Source organism: Cydia splendana, chromosome 16, assembly GCF_910591565.1.
Source record: "Cydia splendana chromosome 16, ilCydSple1.2, whole genome shotgun sequence".
Taxonomy (NCBI): Eukaryota; Metazoa; Arthropoda; class Insecta; order Lepidoptera; family Tortricidae; genus Cydia; species Cydia splendana.
Window position 1 is genome coordinate 6,248,585 of NC_085975.1, and position 24,052 is coordinate 6,272,636.

At 37.0% G+C, this 24,052-nt stretch overlaps 1 protein-coding gene across 1 annotated transcript in view; it reads left to right on the plus strand.

Annotated features, from left to right (window-relative positions):
* The window catches only part of LOC134798144 (thrombospondin type-1 domain-containing protein 4-like), a 179,119-nt gene that overhangs the window by 21,366 nt on the left and 133,701 nt on the right, over positions 1-24,052 (plus strand). The window contains exon 2 of the mRNA XM_063770481.1: positions 267-755. Coding sequence (XP_063626551.1) covers positions 715-755 — 41 coding nt within the window. The 5' untranslated portion in view covers positions 267-714. The remainder of the gene's footprint in view (positions 1-266; positions 756-24,052) is intronic.

The window sequence follows — 24,052 nt, forward strand, 5'->3', positions numbered from 1 at the left end:
CAAAGTGTAACTTTGCTATCCGTTTTTGAAGTGCAAAGTAAGCCTTTCCGAGCTGGTGTGGTGAAAATATATTTAAGTATTTAGAGCGTTTAATTTATCAACACGCTTTCTTACAAGTTACACATTTATGGACTTAGGTAAAAATATTTCATTACGATAATCGTCGCTACATCCCTTGTTTACTAACAAAGTAATAAAAATAGCACTAACGTTTTCAAATCTACATGGAATCTATGAATAATTCTCCCCGTTTCCTTTCCTTGCAGATCGTTCCCGAATGAATATTGAGCACAGAAACGGAGCAAGGATGACATCGCACGAAGATGAAGACAAATAGAAATATATTTCCTAATGGGAAACCAGAACAATTGAAACGCAACAAGAAACTTTTAAGTCTAAAAAATATAAGAATAACTTGATTCTTATAAAGTTTTTCCTTACAGTGTCGTGATCCAAATTCTAATAACACTCAATTCACGTTATCATCCGACCAAATCAGACATTTTTTGTGTGCACCTAGAAGTACTTCATTAAAGGTTTTTCATAACAATAGTTTTGCCTATTCAAATATTGACAGTTCATAAAAACTTTACAATTTACCAAAGTTCAATCAACTATAAAGCGCTAAATCGGCGTATGACTCAGTGTTTTTTTGACGTGCCATTGAAATAGTGATACACTGTTATGGTGATACTTTTGTGAAACCGTGCCAACATGGCTTGTCAGGGGGCCCTTCTGTTCTGCGTCTTTGTAATGTAAGTACCGAAATACATGCTATTTGACACTCGAGTTTATAAAATTTACATTTGGAAAGACGCTTTTCATGGTGTGAGATGAAATAAAAACATTTCAGGTCGTGATATTTTTATTTAAGACACATACGACATACGATCTCATACATAACACCTGTTTATTAAATATTTGGTTCTTCAGCCAATTTTACCATGGATTACGAGCCACGAAATAGGTTTGATCATGTTTTTAAAATGCTTCAACTTGAACTAGATAAATTGAATAGATCAATATTATGGTCTGATAAATGTTACTTTACACCATCATACTTCAACCTCGACTGGACGACTAAATAACTTTTTCATTAACATTTTAAAGCTGTCCTATTAGTTTTGCTTTGATAGTCGTTTCCCAACACGCCAAACTAATTATGAAGTCGTACTACAGGACCTATATATATTATGATAACAAGCTAAAGATAATTTGGACGATTAAACCCACCTGTAACTATAGGAAACTAGGATATCGAAGAAGTGTTCATTCATTAATTCCAAATAGTTCGTATTATAAAGAAATACGAGTAACTACTTTAAAGTTACCTAATTTGTATTTTTTTTTAGTTTGAAAATTATGTATTTTTAATTCACACAGTCCTGCGGATTGGCCGTTTTACAATTTTGGATTTTGATACCATAACCAAAAAGTAAAATCAAATCGTTAAAAGAAACAAGACCATAACCTATATTCAGAATTAACTGGACAATTATACACATAGGTATTAATCTGTATTTATTTCAACGACGGGATCACGCAAGTCACTCGCTCGATAAAATACGTACAACTACACTTCCACAGACGTTTACTGCAAATCCTTATTTATTCATCAGATTAACGTTTTAATTTCTCAGTGTTTAACGCAGTTAATCTGAATTGCATAACTGCGTGGTGATATTTATGAATGACTCGGACCGTGTTGTGGTGGGCGGCCCGGATCGGCGGGTCCGATTCTATGTCAACACCAAGAAATTATAAATTTATGGAGTCTCGGATTTTGTACGTATCTCATCATCATCATAACTTACCCAAGTCCTCTAGTGGAATCGCAAATCCTTTTTTTCTTTGGGCCAATCTTTTGATTTCCTTATACGACGCATTCTTTTTCACTTGATACTTATTGCGTAATTCTAGGCTTTCCTCTGCCCCTCGTCTTTTTAATCTGCCTTCCGGAATCTTTAAGAAAAAACTGTTGTGTCGTAGCAGGTGTCCTAACATCTTGCCTCTCCTATATACAATTATACATGTTATATACAATTAACATATGTAAATTGCTAAAAAAACAGGAGTAAAGTGATGTAAGGAGTACCTACTCCTTACATCACTTTACTCCGGCTTTTAGGTGTCGAAGTGTCGATTACTTTATTTGGCTTTAGTAGAGGATGTGATGTGGTTTGCCAAGTGATTAAAAGTAGGTCTGATATGTGTCATCATAAATTTGAAATAATAGGTACCTAGGTTAGTGAATTTTCCGATTCAAAATCTTTATAAAATTGTTTGGTTAGGAGCAATTATAGGATGTGACAATTTGAAAACAATGAGATAATTTTGTAGAACGGTACATTTTATTACAAACACAACATATTTTCAAAAAAAAGATTGGTAAACTATTGTGTTAGTTTATTCATTTCAATCACAGTGCTTTTTATTTTATTTGAGTTGTCGTATTAGAAAACAAATATAAGTATAAGAATGTGACAAAATGCGTGGCCTAATGTTCATTCCATGTCATTACTAGCTCTACCCAGTCCCATTCACACTTTCCAACTTTTACGCTCATTACCATGAAGGGTGCCAGCGTTGCTCAAATGTATTTATTGCCCTGTTTAAATCAATTGTGTAACTCGACAGAACGCATAAATAATTGCCCATTTAGATAATCGTTACTTTGCTAAACTAGATAAAGATTGAACAGGTGATTACGTTGACAAGGTTGCTTATTGGTGACGGTCAACGGATTAGGTACAAATCTTTAGTCAATTGAAGTTATTTGTTACAATAATACTAGCGGTAAACTTGTTAAATCGTTGGTAGGTATTATTTAGTGAAATATGAGGAACTAGCTTTACTTTACACGATTACCAAAACATTATTTAGCTTACCTTGTGTGAATCTTACAGTCTGTGACAAAACATTAAATTTGTATTTGAATTGGAACCGTTCCTATGAGGTAAATTAAATTTTAGGAGGCATTTATAAGGGCCTCTGTGAGTTCTGTGACTCAGGAAACTATACGAGTAACTGTACTATCTAGCCGAGTACCTACTTACCTCTCACTATCTAGCCGAGTATCTTCACAATATTACAGTAGCAGTATAAAAACCAGCGAAGTGCGAGTCAGACTCGCGCACGAAGGGTTCCGTACCATTTCGCAAAAACGGCAAAAAAATCACGTTCGTTGTATGGGAGCCCCACTTAAATATTTATTTTATTTTGTTTTTAGTACTTAATCTATTTTTCGGTTTATTTTATGTTTCTTTACTTATTTTTTTGTCTGTTACCTTCCGTGATTATTTCTCACTTGATGGTCTAATCGGAAGATCAGCGCTGGAAGTCGCCAGCAACATGCTGAGATGGGACCATTTCGTGACACTTTATTTTTCACTATGTTTTTTCAATGTATGTCTGTTGTCTGTGTGTTTACGAATAAAAAACTATTCTATTCTATTCTATTCTATTCTAAACCCTAAAAACTACTATTCCGAATAGCACAAGTGATCGGAATGATGTAAACTCATTCAATCAGCTTCATTAAGATTTAGTGCTTTCGGTTACCGCGCCCACCGTATTGTCATCGGATTTACTAGCTTCAAGTACTCGCCGATTCAATCGCGATTCCCAAATAGCACAATGACTTGACAAATGACTTGTTCCAGTTGTCGCTGTTCGAGGAGCATGGTAATTGATTACATTTCCTGTACATTTGGTTCCATTCACGAATAGTTGTTGGAATGGGATGGAGTTGTCTCCGGCTTTTGTGAATTGCTAACCAGTGCAAAGCCTAATGGATAATCAAATAGAGCTACAGCTACATAAACAGAAGCGCTAATCATTATTTAGACTTCTATAGTGTATTTTATGTTTATAAGTACAGTAATCTGCAGAGATAACTGACCCCCCTGCATAGAAATTGTTAGCAGATGGGTCAGTGCTTTATCCCTCTTCTTCCTCGCGTCATCCCGGCATTTTGCCAGGGCTCATGGGAGCCTGGGGTCCGCTTGACAACTAATCCCAAGAATTGACGTGGGCACTAGTTTTTACGAAAGCGACTGCCATCTGACCTTCCAACGCAGAGGGAAACTATTAGGCCTTATTGGAATTAGTCCGGTTTCCTCACGATGTTTGCCAACGCCGAAAAGCAACTGGTAAATATCAAATGATATTTCGTACATAAGTTCCGAAAAACTCATTGATACGAGCCGGGGTTTGAATCCGCGACCTCCGGATTGAAACGCACACTCTTACCGGCTAGGCCACCAGCGCTTTTTTTTGTGCTCTATGTCTGTAAAATTATTCAAATCTATCGTGTCAGTTTATGCACGTAAAAGTTTGTGTCGCGCGTGGAACATTTGTAGAAATTTTAAAGTTTTAACCCGACAATTTTTCTCAAATAATTGTGTTATAGAATGGTCTGTTATGATTAGATGGCATTTATAATTATTCAGATTGTTTACCATACCATACCATCAGTCTCTGTACCCACTCATTCGTGGCCGTAAGTAGAGAGAGCACTGGGAACATATAGGGAAACGAGGTAATAAAGCCCCTATTGTGTCTTCATTGCATAGAGATTGTTATTCGGAACAAATGCCACGAATTACACTTACGTGCATAATTATTGTCTCAATCCTTATAAGGAGCATTGTCGTGACAATATTCGAAGCAATATTTATAAACAGTAAGTACCTATGTTCAACAACATGTTCTGTTCGGTTATCATGGCGACATGTGTGGTCGGGATTTGTCTCAAGTTTGCGTGTTGGGTACTTATGATAGTTATTCGAATAACTTTGTCGGTAGCGAGTAACATATAGATACACAAGATTGATATAATAAATTATTATGGATTATATAATTGGTAACTGTAAAGTTAGCTAATAACGGTGAATTGCGAAAAGTTTTACGTGGCAATTTACCTGGTAAATTGTATTTATTGAACTTAATTTGTTGATATAGGTAGAAGTTAATACGCTATATATTTTTTTAATATGTGTAGTCTAGTGCCCTAACCTAGCCTGGTCTCTAAAGAAATTTTGACCCTGAATAGAAATGGAATCGAATCGCATTGACAGAATTGACGATTTTGTCTTAGGCTGTACTTTTTTTCAATATCAATAAATGTCAATTGTCCTTAAACCAGTAGGTCTCCTTAGACCATTTTCGCGTATCAGCATGATCATGATCTAATAGCTGCCCCCAGTGACCCATTTAAAATTTCTACCCTGTATGTACCTATAGCTGAAAGCTCATATTTCTAAACCGTCAGCTTAAAATTGTCAACTATATTATTTATGACTTTATTCGATTTTTTATTCATAAATATAAACCGTTGAGGCACCTATAAATAAAATTCTGACTGAGTAAAAATTACATTGATTGGCGCCTGCCATGGATAATTTCCAAAAATAAATTTAATATTTCAACGGCCAATTGAGATGTAAAAGATAATATCTTCTTCAGATAAATCATTCGACACCGAGATAAGGTAATTAACGACAGCGTAGAAAAATGTCTAGCAAAACCACACACACGTAAAACTTATTTAAAGTTCTTAATTCAATCGTCGTAAAGGCTATTTTTGTTTGATTGGTGATTTATTTCCTTGGTTTGACTGTTCACTTTCCGGTTCTGACTATCGGCACATCGATACGATTATGTCAAACTGTGGTCATCGATCAATCGACATCGATAAATTATTTATCGATCAGCGGCTGTATTTAGTGGGTAATTCGCGAGCTCATTTGCATTTTTGATGGTTGACGGGCGCCGTTGGGATAATGATTTATTTTGATTCCTAACAATCGTATCAGATTCGCCTTATAAATGGTTGAAACAAGTAAGTATCTATAAATTAATCTCTTGACAAATTTTATTTGACAAATAGGCATGGACCAATTAATATATTTTCATAACGTAAAGCGCCGTCGTGACTTATCAGCTGACCAGAGGTTTGCTTAGTTTTATGAATAAGAGGATGTTTCTATAATGTGTTTTTTTGGTTGTTTCCGAATTTATTTCTTTGCATTGGCAACATAATTATTCTTATCGACACGAATCATACGGGCACAATTTTAACGAGGTTGCGTTTCTTACTCAGTAACAGAGTTTCTTGGAATATCTCTTGTCTCTAGCACCAAATCAACTCATAATATTTCGTTATAACCGCTTACATACACACGTAAGTCAACTTTCAGTTCAATCGGATGCCTGCAAGTAACATCACGAAAGCTGTAAGTTGATAAAATAAATATACCTACTATATAAAAAACAAAACAACCTGCAGCAAGTATTTAAACAACTTCTTGCATCATAGCATAAATGCGCATAACTTCACTAAAATAAGTGACTATCATTTTCCAAACAATACAAAATTCACATCATTGGCTAATTAACTGATATCAGCGTCACCGCACCTTTTCAAAAAAGCTAAATGATTTGTGACTGAACGTGTAAAAGCAACCTTAAGCTTAAATCAGTAAAGTTCAATTTAAAAGATCAACTTTAATGGAAATAGGCAGTTTCCAAAAGGCTTTCTTAACAAGCGTAGACATGTGTAAGCAGCGGATTACAGCATATCGACTATAGAAAGCAGTGTCGAAGAAACGTTAAAAAGACGTTCAGAGAACCCTTTGTGGCCATTAAACAACGCTGCCGTTTACGAAATTAACACTATTATCTTGTTCCGAGTCGAGGATGACTTCATGCGAGATGGCTTAAATTACTTTTTGGTATATTTATTTTTGGCTATTTAACATGCTAGATTTTAAATATAGCAAGCGCTCGCATGCAGTTTGCCACGAAGTGGCTAAGTATTTGAATAATAGTTGCTTATGGCCTGTTTTTACATAAAACAATAAATAAATATAAAATAAATAAATCATTTATTCAGGCGAAATAAACCCTATTTGTACAGATTTTTTCTTCTGCCAAACTGCAGGACAGTTTGTTGGCAGAGAGAACTCCCTTAAAACATGGATGGGTAGACTTAGCTAATTAGTGGCATTGATTAGTGTTAAGTGCGAGTACATACATTTGCTACTAAACGCAATAAACATACATCTTAACACTAATCAACGACATGTAATCCGGCCCTTAGACATGTAAAACATGTTAATGTATTAATTAAATATAAATTATTTGAAAGTCAGCTCATTTTTGCTCGTGAAATTTCAGGTGTCAGTATTTAAGTTACCCATGTGAACGTATGTGTTATTTTAGGCAATATTAAATCAAGCGAAAGTGACACTTGTTTAGAAGTACCTAACACATGTTTTCGATCTTTGCATACAAAAATTTACTTTCATCAGCAAATGTGAATTAATAAACACGAGACACTTCAAAACTTGACAAATTGAATATATATGTAAATTAAGATCTAAAACTGGTTCTTTCCCGCACCACACCATCCAACTCGCGCGAGTTAACTCGCTGTTATCATGGATCCATTAATCAAGCCTTACACTTCAGCTTTAATAATTATAATTAATAATTTTATCACCTATTAATGCGGCGCCGACGCATGGCTGTAATAGGCGCTTAATCAATGCAAAATCAATGATTGTCTCGTTCGCATTTTGATGGTTATTAGCTGATGAGTTATTAGCTTTTTTTCGTTAAGACTTGTCATTTATAGACCGACGCAAATAAACTATAGTTACTATTATTTACTACCTACCTATATCAAATACTGTATCGCGGTTGTATCGATGTTGAATCGTGGCTATATCAATGCTGTATCGCGACTGTAGCGATGCTGTATCGCGTTGGTAGCGATGCAGAATCGTGTTTACGTGTGCGGTATATGACCAGCGACAGAATCGCTATTGTACAGCGAGTCGCGACCTTTTTGCAACTGCATCGGCCAAAAGACGCTGTGCGCGACCTCCCTATATTATAGATATCATACAATGTAGGGAATATGTCAGCAGAATGAACAGGAGAACGCAATTTTGCATTGCTTTAAGCTAAGATCTTAAATCTAGTGTCCTGCTCATGGTCAAAATGTGAAGATACTGAACATCATTTTCAATGAGAAATATAAAATCCTATGAAAGTACCTAAGGTAAACGTACTGTGATCGACGAGGTCCCAGTAACTACATACATGTCATCTTGAAACTTAAGTCATTGTCAATAGAGGTGACAGCAAGGTGTCATCTATTGGGCATTAGCATGTCGAGCACTAGTACGTTTACCTTACTGCAAGTGTGCAATTTTTCAGTGACATTAATATATTTCTTCATTCCATAAAATATGACTGGATTACACCAGTGAAGTAACGTATTTGTGTCATTCAGTTTACGACTTCCGAATAGTTTTGTAAGGACGTGTATGGAAAATACTAAAATAGATTGGTTTTATTATCCGATGCGGTCATGTTCCCAATTTTAGTCGCAGTTAAGTCATTTTAAAGCATGTCGAGTAGATCATGAGCTATTTTCTCGCTTAGATCCATAACAACCTTCGAGCAACACCGGCTTCCGACACATCGGAAGGGAGGGGCCCAAGCGATATCTCACCGTACAAATCTTTCTGCCATTTTTCGCGGGGGGAAAGGTGCACACAGTCGCACTTCTCACACACTTACATACAAAATCCAATTTGTAATGACGACACAAATACATAGAAAATGACACACGTCAAAGACAAATCTTACAAACCTCGATCTCTTTTTGTGTACGGACGAGTGACAAGTGTCACAACACGCACACTAACACATTTTCGTTGAAGTATGTTATTGTATTCTGAGAGATGAGAAGTCGGATTTGTCGCTCGACCGATCCGCAATTTGTACTGAGCGAGCAAAATCGATAAATCCAACAATTACATGAGACTAAAATATAATAATTGTGTTTGAATGTAATTAAACGTATGATATGTAAAAAAAATATTACATGTGAAATGTAACACTTTCTTTTTGTAAATTTGATGTCCCCGACCTCTTTTTATAACAAAAAACCGAGCAAACAGGCATTTTTGTGCAGCAGTGTTCACGCGCGCGTCTGGACTCGGTCTAGTGAAAAATCCAAGTGCAACTAGTTTTATTGCCCGCGCTAGATTAGATTGACGCGCTAATCTTGTACCTCGGCAGAGGGGAAATAGTGCGAATGCCGCCTCCCAAGATAACAACCGTGTACGACATTTGAAAAGTCATTCAATAATTTCTGCACTTCACTTTTCGAGATATAAAATCTAAGGGGTGTGTATGTGTAATGATCCGTATAACAATTTTTGATATATTTACAAAAGATATAACAACTTTTGATATAATTTCATGGTGTATAATCACTTAAGCGGTATAATGAACTTTTGATATAACAACAAAATAACTATTTTCATGGGATATAATGCTTAATCGATATAAAAGCTATTCGATATAGCGTTTACTGGATATAATGAATATTTGTTATAAGTATTTATGGTATAATGTATTCTAATGTATAAAAATAAGTTGAGGTTCGTCAGTACTTAAAAAAACATTTATCTATCTCTTATCTTATCTTTATTAAAAATATATAAACTTGTAACTATTGTTTTCTTTCTAAACTCGTTGAGATTGCAGAGAGAAGCGAAACGTGTCGAGGATTTCCATTACTTATTCCTAAAAAAAGTAAAGTAATAAAAAAAGTCGGTTCTGGCGCTTCGCCGGCCGCTACCGCGGCACGTTCGCTTCGCTCGCTCGGCTCGCGCGCTGTAGGGTAGCAGTTCTACCTAACACTTCTCCTCGCTTCGCTCGTCGTCGTACCTAACTGAGACCTGCCTTAAGTTCTAATACGTAGGTTGTTATAATAGTAGTAAATATTACAAATTATACCAGTGTGACGTTTAACGTCAAATGTAGGTAGAGATAGATAGGTTAGAAATGAAAGTTTAATTTAGAAAAGGTATTTAATATTAATTAAAATTAATAACAAGTTAGTTAGGGTCGTGAGTCCGTAAGACTGAACTGACACAGAGATAGAAATATAGAAATAAATCCTTATTAAGTAGTACTTTCCTGAGGCTCTACATCGCGGCCGTCGCAGTTGTAGATGGCTCCGCGGTACAGCGCAGAAGTCTCAGTTGTTCCAGAGTAGACCAGGATGGCTCCCCGCTGTGGATCCTCAGCTCGGAACGGAAACCTTCCGGGATACAGAGCTTGCGCATAGCGCAACCCGGGGTAGTGCAGGATAGAGGGTTTCAGGCAGGATGCAGGTAATTTCAACCCCAGACTTGATCCCTAGTATTATTGGTCATATTAGAATATGTACACAACAGTGAACGCTACATCCGGCCCACAAGGAAAGAAATATCAGGAAAGTTAACCTTTCAGCATTATTTTAGTGTTCACGGATGAAGCAGTCAGAAAAGAACAGATTAGTTAACAGCATAAAAGAATACAACGTAAAATTATTCCCATTGGAAACTTAAATTAAATATTCGCAACACTTACCCGATCCGGGGAAATGTACACAGCGTAATACTAATAGGGCACGATCTAAATAATATCAAGTTAGATAAATTATATTAATCTAGGATTTTTTGTATCTTCTTTGCATAAAATTGTCGACGATGTCATTAATTTTCTTCAAGTGACAGAATTCTGAAAACTATTTGAAAATGTTTTCTAAATGTTTACAATCCGCCAGCACAAAACGCTTAGCGCAAACGAGGTTTAATAGCAAACCGTTACACCAGTACTACATTATGCCAACTGAGCGTTATATCGAACATAATTATATCACATATACCTACGTTATACGCTGTTAATGTTAGATTAGAAGTTGTTATATTACAAGTTCATTATACTTGACGATAGTTAGACTCTCTAAGAATATACCATGTATTGTTATAGCAAAAGTGCATTATGTCCCTCAATCGTTATATCGACTAAAAATATATCAAAAGTTGTTATATGGACCGTTACGCACCCAAATCTAAGCCCCAAAAACCAAGGTTTTTGAAAGAACAAAAATTGGGGTGACTGCTATAGTTATTGGCCACTTCATAGTAACTGTATGTAAGCTTAATAGCTATAAGCTTATAATCGTATCAAAATATGAAAACACGATAAAATTGCACACCACTCAATGAATATCCTGTAACTCAAACTAATCGCCCATGTCAATTCAAACCAGGATCCTTCCATCCATAGACAACCGTTACTTCCAAATAAATCATAAACAAAATTATTCACTAACCTTTACCAGTATCGATGTCAGAATAAAGAAGATTCGATACGGTATCAATAAAGTCACATAATTTTCGTACCACGCTGTGCTTCAGAGCATTACTTTGGCATAATTACCCGTTCTGACATTAAAGATTACTTACACTCTCTCAATATTAAACAAACGTACGTTCTAGTCTAGTATCTAGTCGGTTACGTCACTTTTAGGATTGAGGAAAGATAAAATAAGTCTTGTATACAATAAATGTCAGCGATGTCAAAATAACGTCAATATTTTGCAAGCAGTAGTTTCCTCTTAGAGTTAGACGGTCTCCAAACTTTTTCACCTGAGGGCAATATTGCGCCTCAGAAACTTTCGCGCGGGCCATCGTCGGTTTTTGCGCGGGGGGAGGGTGTCTGGTTACTGCTGTTAGAAACAGTTCCACTCTCAATGAATGCTGAACCCCGCGGACCGGATTGGAACGTGTCGCGGGCCGGATTTGGCCCGCGGGCCGAGGTTTGGAGACCCCTGAGTTAGACCAAGAAAGTCTGCAGCAATTTTGATAGCTCACGCAGTGCAAGTGTTGTTTAAAACACTTGCACTGCGTGGGCTATGAAAATCGCTGCAGACTTTTCTTGGTCGGCCACACTGGGATTATCGCGATAATCAACGGCGTTTCCGTACCCTTCCAGTTTGAAAAATATGGATGAAAAATGCTTTCTTCAACTGCTTCAAATGGGGAAGTCAAGTATGTTGAACTGTTTTGGGTGAATTCCAAACAATTGTTTGGGTACCTAATTTAAGGACCTGTTAGTTTTAACTTAATTGATTTTACGTGTTGTAATAAATTTAATAATGATGTGTTCCATAATTAAGTACAAGAAATCAGGGGGCATGGTAGTGCCCCGGCCAAGTCGAGCAAAACAAAGAGGCACGGTGGTACGGCCGTGCCTCTTTGTTTTGCTCGACTTCGATTAATACATATAATGACTTGGCCATCGCACATAATGCTTTACTCATGTCATTATGCAGCCGTGCGATGGCCAAGTCATTATACGTAGGTATTGAAAATTAAAGATATCTTATTGATACAGTTTTAACACCACAGCACTCACTAAAATAACCGGCTTGGTTTCACATTACATCTCAAAACTTTTTTGTATTAGAAGAATTGCGTTGCGAGACTTGCATCTTTTTACATGTAATGTTTTTGATGGTACAATTTACATGGTTAGTTTTCGTAATCACAATTTTTTTTAAATCGGCTTATTATTAAAATCTAGATGTATGAGATTTTATAAATAAATCCATAAATATTATAGGACATTTTTACACAAATTGACTAAGCCCCACGGTAAGCTCATATAATTTATATATTTCGGGGATCTCGGAAAGGGCTCTAACGATTTCGATGAAATTATAATGGGGGTTTTCGGGGGCGAAAAATTGATCTAGCTATAGTCTGTATCTTTAGGTATTTAAATAAAAGTAAACAAAATCTACCCTCAAATGGCTCCTTAAGCCAAGTTGACGGTAGATGAAAACATTACGTGATCAAACAATGTAGGTTAAAGTCAGGTCGTTCAGTAGCAGATCTAGGTGGTTTTGTATTTGGTTGGTTAACCAATAAATGTTATAACTACCCGAAAATGTACATATTATTTGTTTACTTTTATTGAAATACCTAAAGATACAGAGTTATAGGTCTTATATTACGCGCATTTTTGTGGTTTTATATGTTTGTCCCACATATTTATTACAAAATGAAATACCGCCTCAATGTGTGTGATGGCTATTAATACAAAATTTGTATTGAAAGATTTAAGATGTGCATAGAGTAGAGACTAACGGATATTTATTTTAGGCGTAGTTACGCTTATTAACCACGTCGTTCAGGAGACGCCGATGATCTACTGAATTACATCATGTCACTAGAAAATTCGTATTTAATTAGAAACTATACGGTTTACAAAGTTGTGTTTTTACTAAGATCTTATTAAATATTGCATTGCAGACCTTTACTTTCTTCAAATATAGTCTACTAGCTTCTGCCCGCGACTTCATCTAAGTGGAATGATGATGATGATGATTGATAAAAACTACCCTATGTCCTTTCTCGGGGCCCAAACTATCTCCATACCAAATTTTGTCCAAATCGGCTCTGAGCTTTAAGCGTGAAGAGATAACAGACCGACACACTCGCATTTATAGAATCTTTGCATAGTGACCGTGCTTTCCATAATATGAGACAAAATATCTTCCGAACGGGGTTGTTATTCACCAGCTGTCTCCACCGTAGCCCGGCCGAGCTGTTTTCACCTTAAGACTTTTTCTCCTCACACAAGTCATTATTAGTAAGTCATACATACCATACCCTTGTCAAAAGATCGTCGACACTGCAGCCGGCGCGTGGCACAATGGATTAGTCGCGCTAGTTACGCGGCCAGGAGGTCTGCATGCATTATGCACTAGGGGAACTTGGGGAAATGTTGCGTTGTTAAGGTGAAATTACCTAGCAAGTAACTAATAATTGCCTAAGAATGTACGTAATCACAGCTGAATTAAGATACCTAATTTTCAAGTTCGTCAAGTGATTTAGGCCGTAGAGCGTGCTAAAAACGGAGCATAGGTAAAGTCAGCACCAATAGTAGCGGATGAAACAACGCGACAAAATTGTCTGCTACAGCCCAATTATTCTACATACAGGGACATGTCTATTTAATTGTTAAATGCACTCATAAACGCTATATTACATATACTTACTACATATTAGTATTATATATGCGAAAGTAACTCACTCGCAGCGAGCGAAAGCAACCGCTGATTTGGTATAGAGATAGGAAGTAGAGTCCCGGGGAAATCATCTGGAAGGTGAAAAAAGGAGAGGGGGGTATGCAAGTACTTAATATATGCAGACGAAGTTGTAGGCAGAAGCTTGTATTTAGTATTTTAATAAAAACACCGTACCGCTTTAGTCTCACTTCCCTAAGGACAATCCGTCACGTTATAAAATGCGAAGAGGGAACGAATCAGTCACAAAGAATGTTTGTTCACGAATTCGGGTTAAACTTGAACTTCGTTTCTCTATTACACTGTATGGCTAGTTCTTACAGGGAAGGAATTTTGAGTGACCAATTCATGGGTCCTTAGACTTTTCATTATTATGATTTATTTAAAATCTGAATTAAATATATAATTGAGTCATTTTACGACTAGTCGTGAAAAGTGGTGACTCTTGACTCTTGAGTCACCACTTAATTGTAGGTACGTTCCTTTTCTTCATGATGCAAATTGAAGTGATAATATATTTTTGGATGCGTGTTAATTTGTATCATTCATGAAAAAACACGAAATAAAATCGTGTCTCCCGTTCCTTTTTCGTGAATCTCCGAAACTGTGAACGTGAATAAAGTCTCTTTATTTTGAAAAACACAGTTTATATGAAAAATCTATATCGAACTTCATAAGTAAGCGAAGTTGAAACTCATATTTCTCAACTCTTTAGTGTCACGAAAACAAAGAACAAGTGTTCAAAAAACAAAAGCAACACCTTAATAGCACTACAAAGTCAACACTTACTTTTATTTGCGAGATGATTCCGCCCAAGACGTCAGTCAGATGTCAGTGACCTCAACGCGTGTCAAGTTGACATGCCCGCCAACACTTCTTGATTAATTTGACATATTTATATTTTTTACGAAGCCGTTAATGTACAATGGTCCACATTGTTATCTGACAATTCGTAATTCTTATTGCAAAGGCCTATGAATCAATTATGGTCAGTTACGATTGTTGCTGTAAGTACCGATGTAGGCAGATATTTGTGAAAAAGGTACTCGAATGCCGGTTAATGCGTATTAGAATTTAATGCTCTTTTTTGAAGTTGATTTATTTGTGGCATTTATTGTTTAAAATGTTTCCGGACCATTTTATGCTTTTATTTTTTTTTTTTAGTTTTTCTTAACTCCGACCGCAGCCTCGTAGCGCCTACCAGGTTCAAGTCTACAGATGTGCAAGTTGCGGAAAGTTTCCATAAAATTCTATAAATTCTCGGAAATTTCATGAAACTTTCACTAGGAAATATGGGAAATTTAAATTTAAAATTGGAAAGTTTCAATTCTCATACAAAAATGTAAGAAATTTTCCGAATTTTTCCTACGTTCCGAAACATTTCGTAATTTTGGAAAGTTTCCTTAGGCACATCAGTAGGTTCAAGTGGTTCAACTCGATCGAGTTTTTCCGAGCCTTTGTCTGTAACATTAGTTGTGAAACTGCCCAAGTAGCACAGATTAGCTGTATAGCAGCCGCATAATGAAGTACGAATACGCTTGAAGCTGGAATATAAAAGCTGCATAAGAGCTGTATAAGCGTCTTTTCAGCTTTTATAACTCTTAAATGGGCACAAATTAGGCAGCCTTAAGTTCACATAGCTACTTAAGAGCGTTGTAGCAGCAATTTAACGGAATTATAAGGGGTAACAGGAGTTATAAGAGGTGTATATTGACTGGGTAAGGGACCACCAGTTACCTTTTATTCAGCTAATATGTCACACGTGCGCCCTAATACCGGGAAAGATTGACATTGGGCTGAATAAAAGATAATTAATAACATACTTTTACACCTCTGCCTTAAAAATCAGCTATTATATTTAGTATAGTGACGACGAACGCAGAGGTGAACATATTTATATTGAAGCAAAAACGTTAAGCGCAACGACACCATAAGTCATTTTGTTAAAGTGTTTAGTTAAATGTTTGTACATAATCTTTTATATATTAATGCGAGAAAGATGTTTGGGAATGCAAGTTTATTGACATTATATATATACATTATCTAAGAAAATTTTTGTGCGCCACGAAAATAATCAGAATTTATTTAAATTAATGATATAAATAAGCTATGTGTAAAAACTATTTCAGTGGTTTGGACAGAATTATGAGATAAAAAGTTAATAATACGTTATAGGAAGTACTAAACTAATGATTTAGGTTAAGAACTCAGGCACAAAACCTTATTGTTACACTTAAAAGTTGGAAAAGCAATTTCAATTTTGTAGGTTATATACAATAAAATGGCGGTCAATGTTAAAAAGCAACGTGAACCGTTAACATTCTTATATGCAGCATACGACTGTTATATATCTGATAAAGATACTTAAGTGAACCACTATAAAGTCCAAGTCGTTATTTCGATACACTAGTGAACCTCTAAACAGTTATAAGGCATCTTGTGAACGTTTGAACAGCCGCTATGCAGACAGTCCCAATGGTAGTATAATAGGCTGCTTAGCGGTAAACATGTTCAGCGCTAAGCCGTATTATGCGCCACATGTGTTCGATTATACGTATATTGGTTTCATAATAGTTCACTCGTTCTCCCTTATAATAAGTCAGTGAAATAAAAGCTGCTTTAGCGGTAAACATGTTCAGCGATAAGCTGTATTATGCGCCCCATGTGTTCCATTATACGTCTATTGGCTTCATAATAGTTCATTCGTGCTTCCTCAAAAAGTCAGAATAATAAAAGCTGCTTAGCGGTAAACATGTTCAGCTATAAGCTGTATTATGCGCCCCATGTGTTCCATTTATACGTGTATTGGCTTCATATTAGTTCACTCGTGCTCCCTTAAAAGTCAGCGTAATAAAAGCTGCTTAGCGGTAAACATGTTCAGCGATAAGCTGTATTATGCGCCACGTGTGTTCCATTATACGTCTATTGGCTTCATAATAGTTCATTCGTGCTTCCTTAAAAAGTCAGCGTAATAAAAGCTGCTTAGCGGTAAACACTTTCAGCGATAAGCTGTATTATGCGCCACATGTGTTCCATCATACGTCTATTGGCTTCATATTAGTTCATTCGTGCTCCCTTAAAAGTCAGTGTAATAAAAGCTGCTTAGCGGTCAACATGTTAAGCGACAAGCTGTATTATGTGCCACATGTGTTCCATTATACGTCTATTAGCTTCATAATAGTTCACTTGTGCTCCCTTAATAAGTCAACGTAATAAAAGTCCACAATTACCTCCTTATACAGCACATGGCGTAATTTTATCCACTAAACAGACCTTATAACGGTTAAAGCATTTGATAACCCTTAAAGCTGTATAGGGTCGTAGCAAATATACCTTTATATCACTCTTTGCGTAATAATGGTAGTTTTCAGAGCCGTAATGCAGCTTTTAATCAGCCCTAAGCTATATAAATATCACTGAGATCTATTATACAGCTGTAGGACCACGAGTGTGCTCTTATAAGTGTCTTAATACGCACAGAGCGTTAGATAGAACTAAAAGTGAGTAGTTATAGAGCTATCTGTGCTACTTGGGTGGGAACTTAATCATTTTGACCACAATTTTTCATACTCAAAAATGTAATGCACGTGTCAACATTATTGTTACATGCTATTAATTACAATTGCCAAATGGCCTTGTTCTAATATAACTCAGTTTGGTTTGGACCGCCATGTAAGGAAATACAACGAGACATTATAACTTAAAATTGAGGTCGCTGTACACTAAATTTGTCTTGTGCGTAATTGGTGGTAGAACAATCGCCAATTAGATGCGATATGGGAATTGTCTCATTTCCGTCCCGGAGAGTAAAAATCTCGATACACATGTGACCTTTTCCCTTTCCAGCTATCTCTGCTCTCCCCCTAAAAAGCCAATAGCGACAAACAAGACATGATAAAATCAATCTAAGAGCAATTTTCACACGCCTCATTGCCACCAGTTTATTCCTCGGCGCACAATGGCCCGAGAGACACAGATCGATGATTCTTCCTTATGGACATGCAAATTGATGACATTGAGACTTCGGCGGTAGGAATTTTATCAACCTACGCAATTAAGCCTCTGCTATTCTTAAGAATAGTTAAAAGACTCGTGCCAAAATGAGTTCATGGTAACTACTGGCAGTGGGGACTCCTGACTTCGGGCAAACTCGGCTCCGTTCGGTTCAACATTTCAAACTTGGGGTACCTACATAGATAGCAGACGTAAACAATAACAAGTAATTAAGATAGGTTTGTAATACTAAGTTAAGAATATATAAGACCGTTATCCGCCCAATCCTTATGTATGGGTGTGAGGCCTGGACACTAACACAAAAAGAGGAAAGTCAGCTCCTGGTAGCGGAAAGAAAGATCTTTCGTAAGATCCTGGGGCCTATCAAGAGAGACAACGGCACGTGGAGGATACGGAAGAACGCCGAAATCGAGGAGTTGGTGGCCGGACCCAATATCATCGGCGAAACGAAATCCCACAGACTTCGCTGGTTCGGTCACCTATTAAGAATGGGAGAGGATCGGGCTGCCAAGAGGGCGTACCTGGGAAGACCGACTGGTAGCCGCCCGGTAGGTCGGCCCAGATACCGCTGGGGAGACAGTGTGGAAGCGGATCTGCGTCAGCTTCAAGCCGATAATTGGCAGGAAACGGCGCAGAATCGGGAAAAGTGGCATGCTCTCGTTTCGGAGGCCAAGATCCTCTTTGGATCGCTGAGCCATATTAGTTAGTTAGTTAGTTAGTTAGTTGTTACGATGGAAAACATAAATGCATGTATGGTAACTGGTAGGATTTTCAGCCCGACCGAGTTCAGTGTGATCCAATTTTCACACCGTATTGAACATCGATCTGCGAATCGTAGTAATTATTGGTAACAGCGACCCATTGTGTAGATTGTCGCAACACGGGCTCGTCGCGTCGGGTCACCGCCCACCGAACTGGGACACGTGTATTCACACTTTACGATTCATAGACTAGGAATCCTCTAGACGGAGTTTAGAGCAATTATTTCATGAAACCGATGCTGCCAAAAATACTGGGGTGCGGGGGACGAGGTGAGCGAGGTCCCGTGCCGTGATTGGTCCGTTCAAAGACACGGACAAAGACACTTTCGACTCGAAAATGGAGTAAAAACTACTGTATTTTGTGGCAGAGGGGGTAGAGCTACTACTATGCTCAGTCTGGAGGATGTCTTGTCTGTGTTACGATTCGATCGGCGCGATCGAAATTTGAATTTCGATTCATTCATGAATTCCTTGTGTACGCATGTGGCACGGGAAATGTGTGCATCAATGTTTGATTTTTAATGCATTTTTTAAATTCTGTGGCGGCTTGAGCTGGCTGAATGAAATGGTTTATTGGTCGACGTGAGAGATTTTCAAATGGAAACGAAACAACAAAATGCTATATGTTTTAGCCTCCTTTTGAATTTATGGAAACTCGCCTTAATATTTGATGAAAGTTAAAATTAAAATTTTAAATAAGGACTCATTTCTGGGACTCAGGAGGTTAAACAAAATATCAATAGGCATCATAGTATAAAAACCTAGGAAGTATTTAGCTACACATTTAGAAAATCCATTTTAAAATTTTTAGTCTTGTATTTCTGTGCTAGATTGTATTAATGTTAGCACTGATCACATTTAATAAAGTTTGTAAGTCTATTAAACCTCAAAATAGCTTAACTTATAAACAAATAAACACTCAATCAATTGTATGTAACTCCCTACTGTCTCCTACATAAATTTGATATTGTTTACGTCGAAATAAATCTCTTTCAATTTGTACATAATTCTCTATTCAACTCAATCATATTCAAAATTAAACTCTAACACGTGCTGAGTTCCTCTTAAGCAGGTAATTAGTGTAGTAATCCTCTTAACGGAGACATGTCGCATAAGGCTAATAAGACTTGACAGATTATTGTTGACAGCGTGATGAACAGTCATAATGTCAAAATACGTAAGTATATAGAAAAAAATACGTTGATAATGTTTTTATAGAAATAGAAATAGTTTAAGGCGCCCACTGATTAACAGTCCGCCGGACGGTATCGGCCTGTCCGTTGTTCGGAACTGTCAAAATTTTGTTCTAACTGACAGGCCGATACCATCCGGCGGACTGTTAATCAGTGGGCCTAGTGATCCAAAAGACTCGAGCCTTTGGAGCTCTTTTTTTAGGGCTCGCCTCATCTCTTGAAGCCTAAAAGGCTAAAAGCCTATTTAGCTCTTTAGCCCCCGAGCCTAGTTCTATTTAAGAGCCTAGACTCTTGGGGCTAATAACCTTATTAAGCCCCTAAAAAAGCCTATTTAACTCTTTCGCCCCCGAGCCTAGTTCTATTTAAGATCCTAAAGCCCCAAGAGTCTAGGCTCTTAAATAGAATTAGGCTCGGGGGCTAAAGAGCTAAATAGCCTTTTAGCCTTTTAGGCGTCAAAAGATGAGGCGAGCCCAAAAAAAAGAGCTAAAAGGCTCGAGTCCTTTGGATCACTAAGTGGGCCCCTTTCGTGGCAAAGAAGTACAGAAATAACAGATAAAAAAGAGGAACAAAAAAAATCTTAGGTACACATAACACATCACACACATCTTATAGCTGCATATTTTTTGTCAATTTTCAAAAATGTGTTCGTTTGTGTATCAAAGTTGGAGGAGGATATTTTGAATTTATTAAAATACGACGTTTAATTCAGAAAAATGCCATTGAAATCTTAGTTAACGTATTTTTAGTACATCCAGTATCTCAAAATTCTCAAAAAAAAAAGCGAACAATTGTATAATTAGTACTAAAGTCAGACCGAGAAAAGTCTGCAGCGATTTTGATAGCCCACGCAGTGCAAGTGTCATTTTAAACGTCAAACTTCTATGATATTATGACGTGCAAATAACACTTGCACTGCGTGGGCTATCAAAATCGCTGAAGACTTTTCATGGTCTAACTCTACATATCTTAACTTGTCAATAGTTCCCAAATATTACACAATGAGCACCAAACATACTTTTAACTCGATAAGCATGTCGTACTTGTTCCGTATGTGAACTTTGCCCGCGCGGCGTTGACGTTCACACTTTATGGTGATTAGTGGTGGTGGAGGCGACCTTATGGTCGGCGGTTCAACTTAAAAAATCATTTCACTTTAATTGATTCTATTTACTATCAGAGCACGTTTATTAAACTGAAATCAATTCAATTAAACTAAAGAGTAAGTTTCTAAAAGTTAAAAAATCATTTAACTTTAATTGATTTTATTTACTATCAGAGCACGTTTATTAAAATGAATTCACTTCAATTAAACTAAAGTGTAAACAATTAAACTCTTCTAAAAGTTATAGATACAGTGTACACAGTAGCGGATTTGCCCTAAAGGGGCCCACTGATTAACAGTCCGCCGGACGGTATCGGCCTGTCAGTTAGAACAAAAATTTGACAGTTCCGAACAACTGACAGGCCGATACCGTCCGGCGGACTGTTAATCAGTGGGCCCCTTTAGGCCCAGTAGGCCCGGGCCTAAAGCGGCAAGATATTAGGGGCGGCAGCAAGGCGGCAGTCTATAGATGGGTGCTGAGAAAGAGGCGGCTAGTAGTTACTTACTACAGGGTCTGGGGCCTAGGGCGGCCAACACTGCAAATCCGCCACTGGTATATGTACTGCACGTACATGATCTTTTTCTGTCAATAGTGCTATACAAAAAGAGATATTTCCTGCTTTTTACGTTCCTTTCACACACCAAATAAGTATTTTGTGAAAGCAGTAGTTTAATTTACCATAATTAATAATTTTTAGCCGTTTTCTTACTTAGGCCTTACCCGCTTTATATTTAATTGCAATAAGAAAGCACTAGGCCAGCAAATCAAACATTTCCGCATTGATACGCTCGGATGTACTGAGACTAAACAGAATGTGGCTTTCGTAAACAACGCCTGGATCCGTAAACTCCGTCTTTACGGCCGCTGCCCGGCCACTGACGTTTTACAATTAAGACGATATAATATTACTCGCCGCTTTCATTATATTTCAATTTGTTGGCCTGGTAATACATTTCTCAAGTGAATCTTGACACTAATTGTCGAATGAATATTTGTAACCAACAATTGTAACTACTTTATATATACGACATATGAATAAACCAGTGGCAGGGCGTCAAATATGTCTATGAGGATTAATTGGGATTAAGTACTATTTTTTTTAGATCAGTATTTTGGACCTCAATTGTTTCTAAACAGGGAAGTCTATGGAATCCCTGTCACAGCTACAAACATATTAAGCACATTTTTTTGTAGACTGACATTACTATGTATGTATAGGCATATACCATAAGGATGGCAACGCGCGTGAAACACCCCAGAAGTTGCAGCCATACCATCATGCTTGTTTGCCACAGACGTGGGATAAAAAAATATATTTGTAATATTAATATTATAATCATCGTTTCCTTATTTATTGAATATGTTAATAATAACTTAGATTTAAGCTAGTTATTAATTTCGTTTAGTAGTACCACTGTATATATATAGTATGTAAATAAATGAAAAAAAAACATAATATGTATTCATATCTATCCATATTTACACCTAATAAAGCATGTAGTACTTGAAGCTAATTGCAAATGTAAAAAAAAAACGCATGAAGATTCAATGAAAAACCTATTACAAGTTTTCAAAATATCTTCGTTTAAATCAATGACCTTCCATCACTTCGTAGTCGAGAAAACAAAGGTTGAAATACAAATAGATCATCAATGTAATTGTATAAACTAATAAACGGGTAGGTGGTAACATAAACTATTACGTGGTTCATTTCATTTACGTGTGGCGGCTGACCGCTGACCCCTCTCCATTCCGTTTGTATTTTACTTAAATAGAAGAGGCCAGGTTGTGGAAATCAGGGGGAGAGGCCTTTGCCCAGCAGTGGGACACTACACCAGGCTAATAAAAAAAAAGAAGAGGCCAAGACAACTTGTAGCGGTTTTGATATTATTTGGATACGACCTCGAAGATTGCTAACGCTTGATGCATGTGATAATGTGAAAGTCATTGACACATATCTAAGGACGGGCCTTACGGGCAATAAGAATGGGGCCAGAGGGCCTACCGCGAACCACGTTCGACGTATTGCCTCTCTGTTGCACTTGTAACTTCGTACCAAAGACATATGTAACTTCTTATAAGATGAATAAAGTCTAAGAAAAAAACGTGCCTCGGAAATCAAGAAAAGTCATTCTCGGATAGATGACGCGCACACCTTTGGCCTATGCTCGGCTAGATGGCGTGACGACACCGTTTCATATTTAACAATTTTAACACATAGATATCAGTGAATGAACATGGGTCAAAATGATATATAAATAATAAAATCATTTTATCCATATATGTATATACATTTTTTTTATTATTTTATACGTTTTCATTTTGAGTTTTAGTCGTGTTTCGATAGATGGCAGTAAATTTACTGTGATTTGACTTTTTATTTTGACTGTTTTGACTTTGACTGTTTATTTGTTTCAATCGTATCCTCCAACAACATTTGAAACGCAAATAATAGGTTATTAATGAAACATTATACACCCGAGAGTAAAGTAAACCATTACGCGGTTCATTCACGCGGCGCGCGGTGTGGTGACCTCAACACATAGATGGAGCCTAATAGATGTCACATACAAGTAATAGGTTATTAATGAAACATTATACACCCGAGAGTAAAGTAAACCATTACGCGGTTCATTCACGCGGCGCGCGGTGTGGTGACCTCAACACATAGATGGAGCCGAATAGATGTCACATACAAGTAATAGGTTATTAATGAAACATTATACACCCGAGAGTAAAGTAAACCATTACGCGGTTCATTCACGCGGCGCGCGGTGTGGTGACCTCAACACATAGATGGAGCCTAATAGATGTCACATACAAGTAATAGGTTATTAATGAAACATTATACACCCGAGATTAAAGTAAACCATTACGGGGTTCATTCACGCGGCGCGCGGTGTGGTGACCTCAACACATTGATGCCGCCTAATAGATGGCACATACAAGTAATAGGTTATTAATGAAACATTATACACCCGAGAGTAAAGTAAACCATTGTACCTATTTGTATTTATATTTTGTTTAAATAAAATA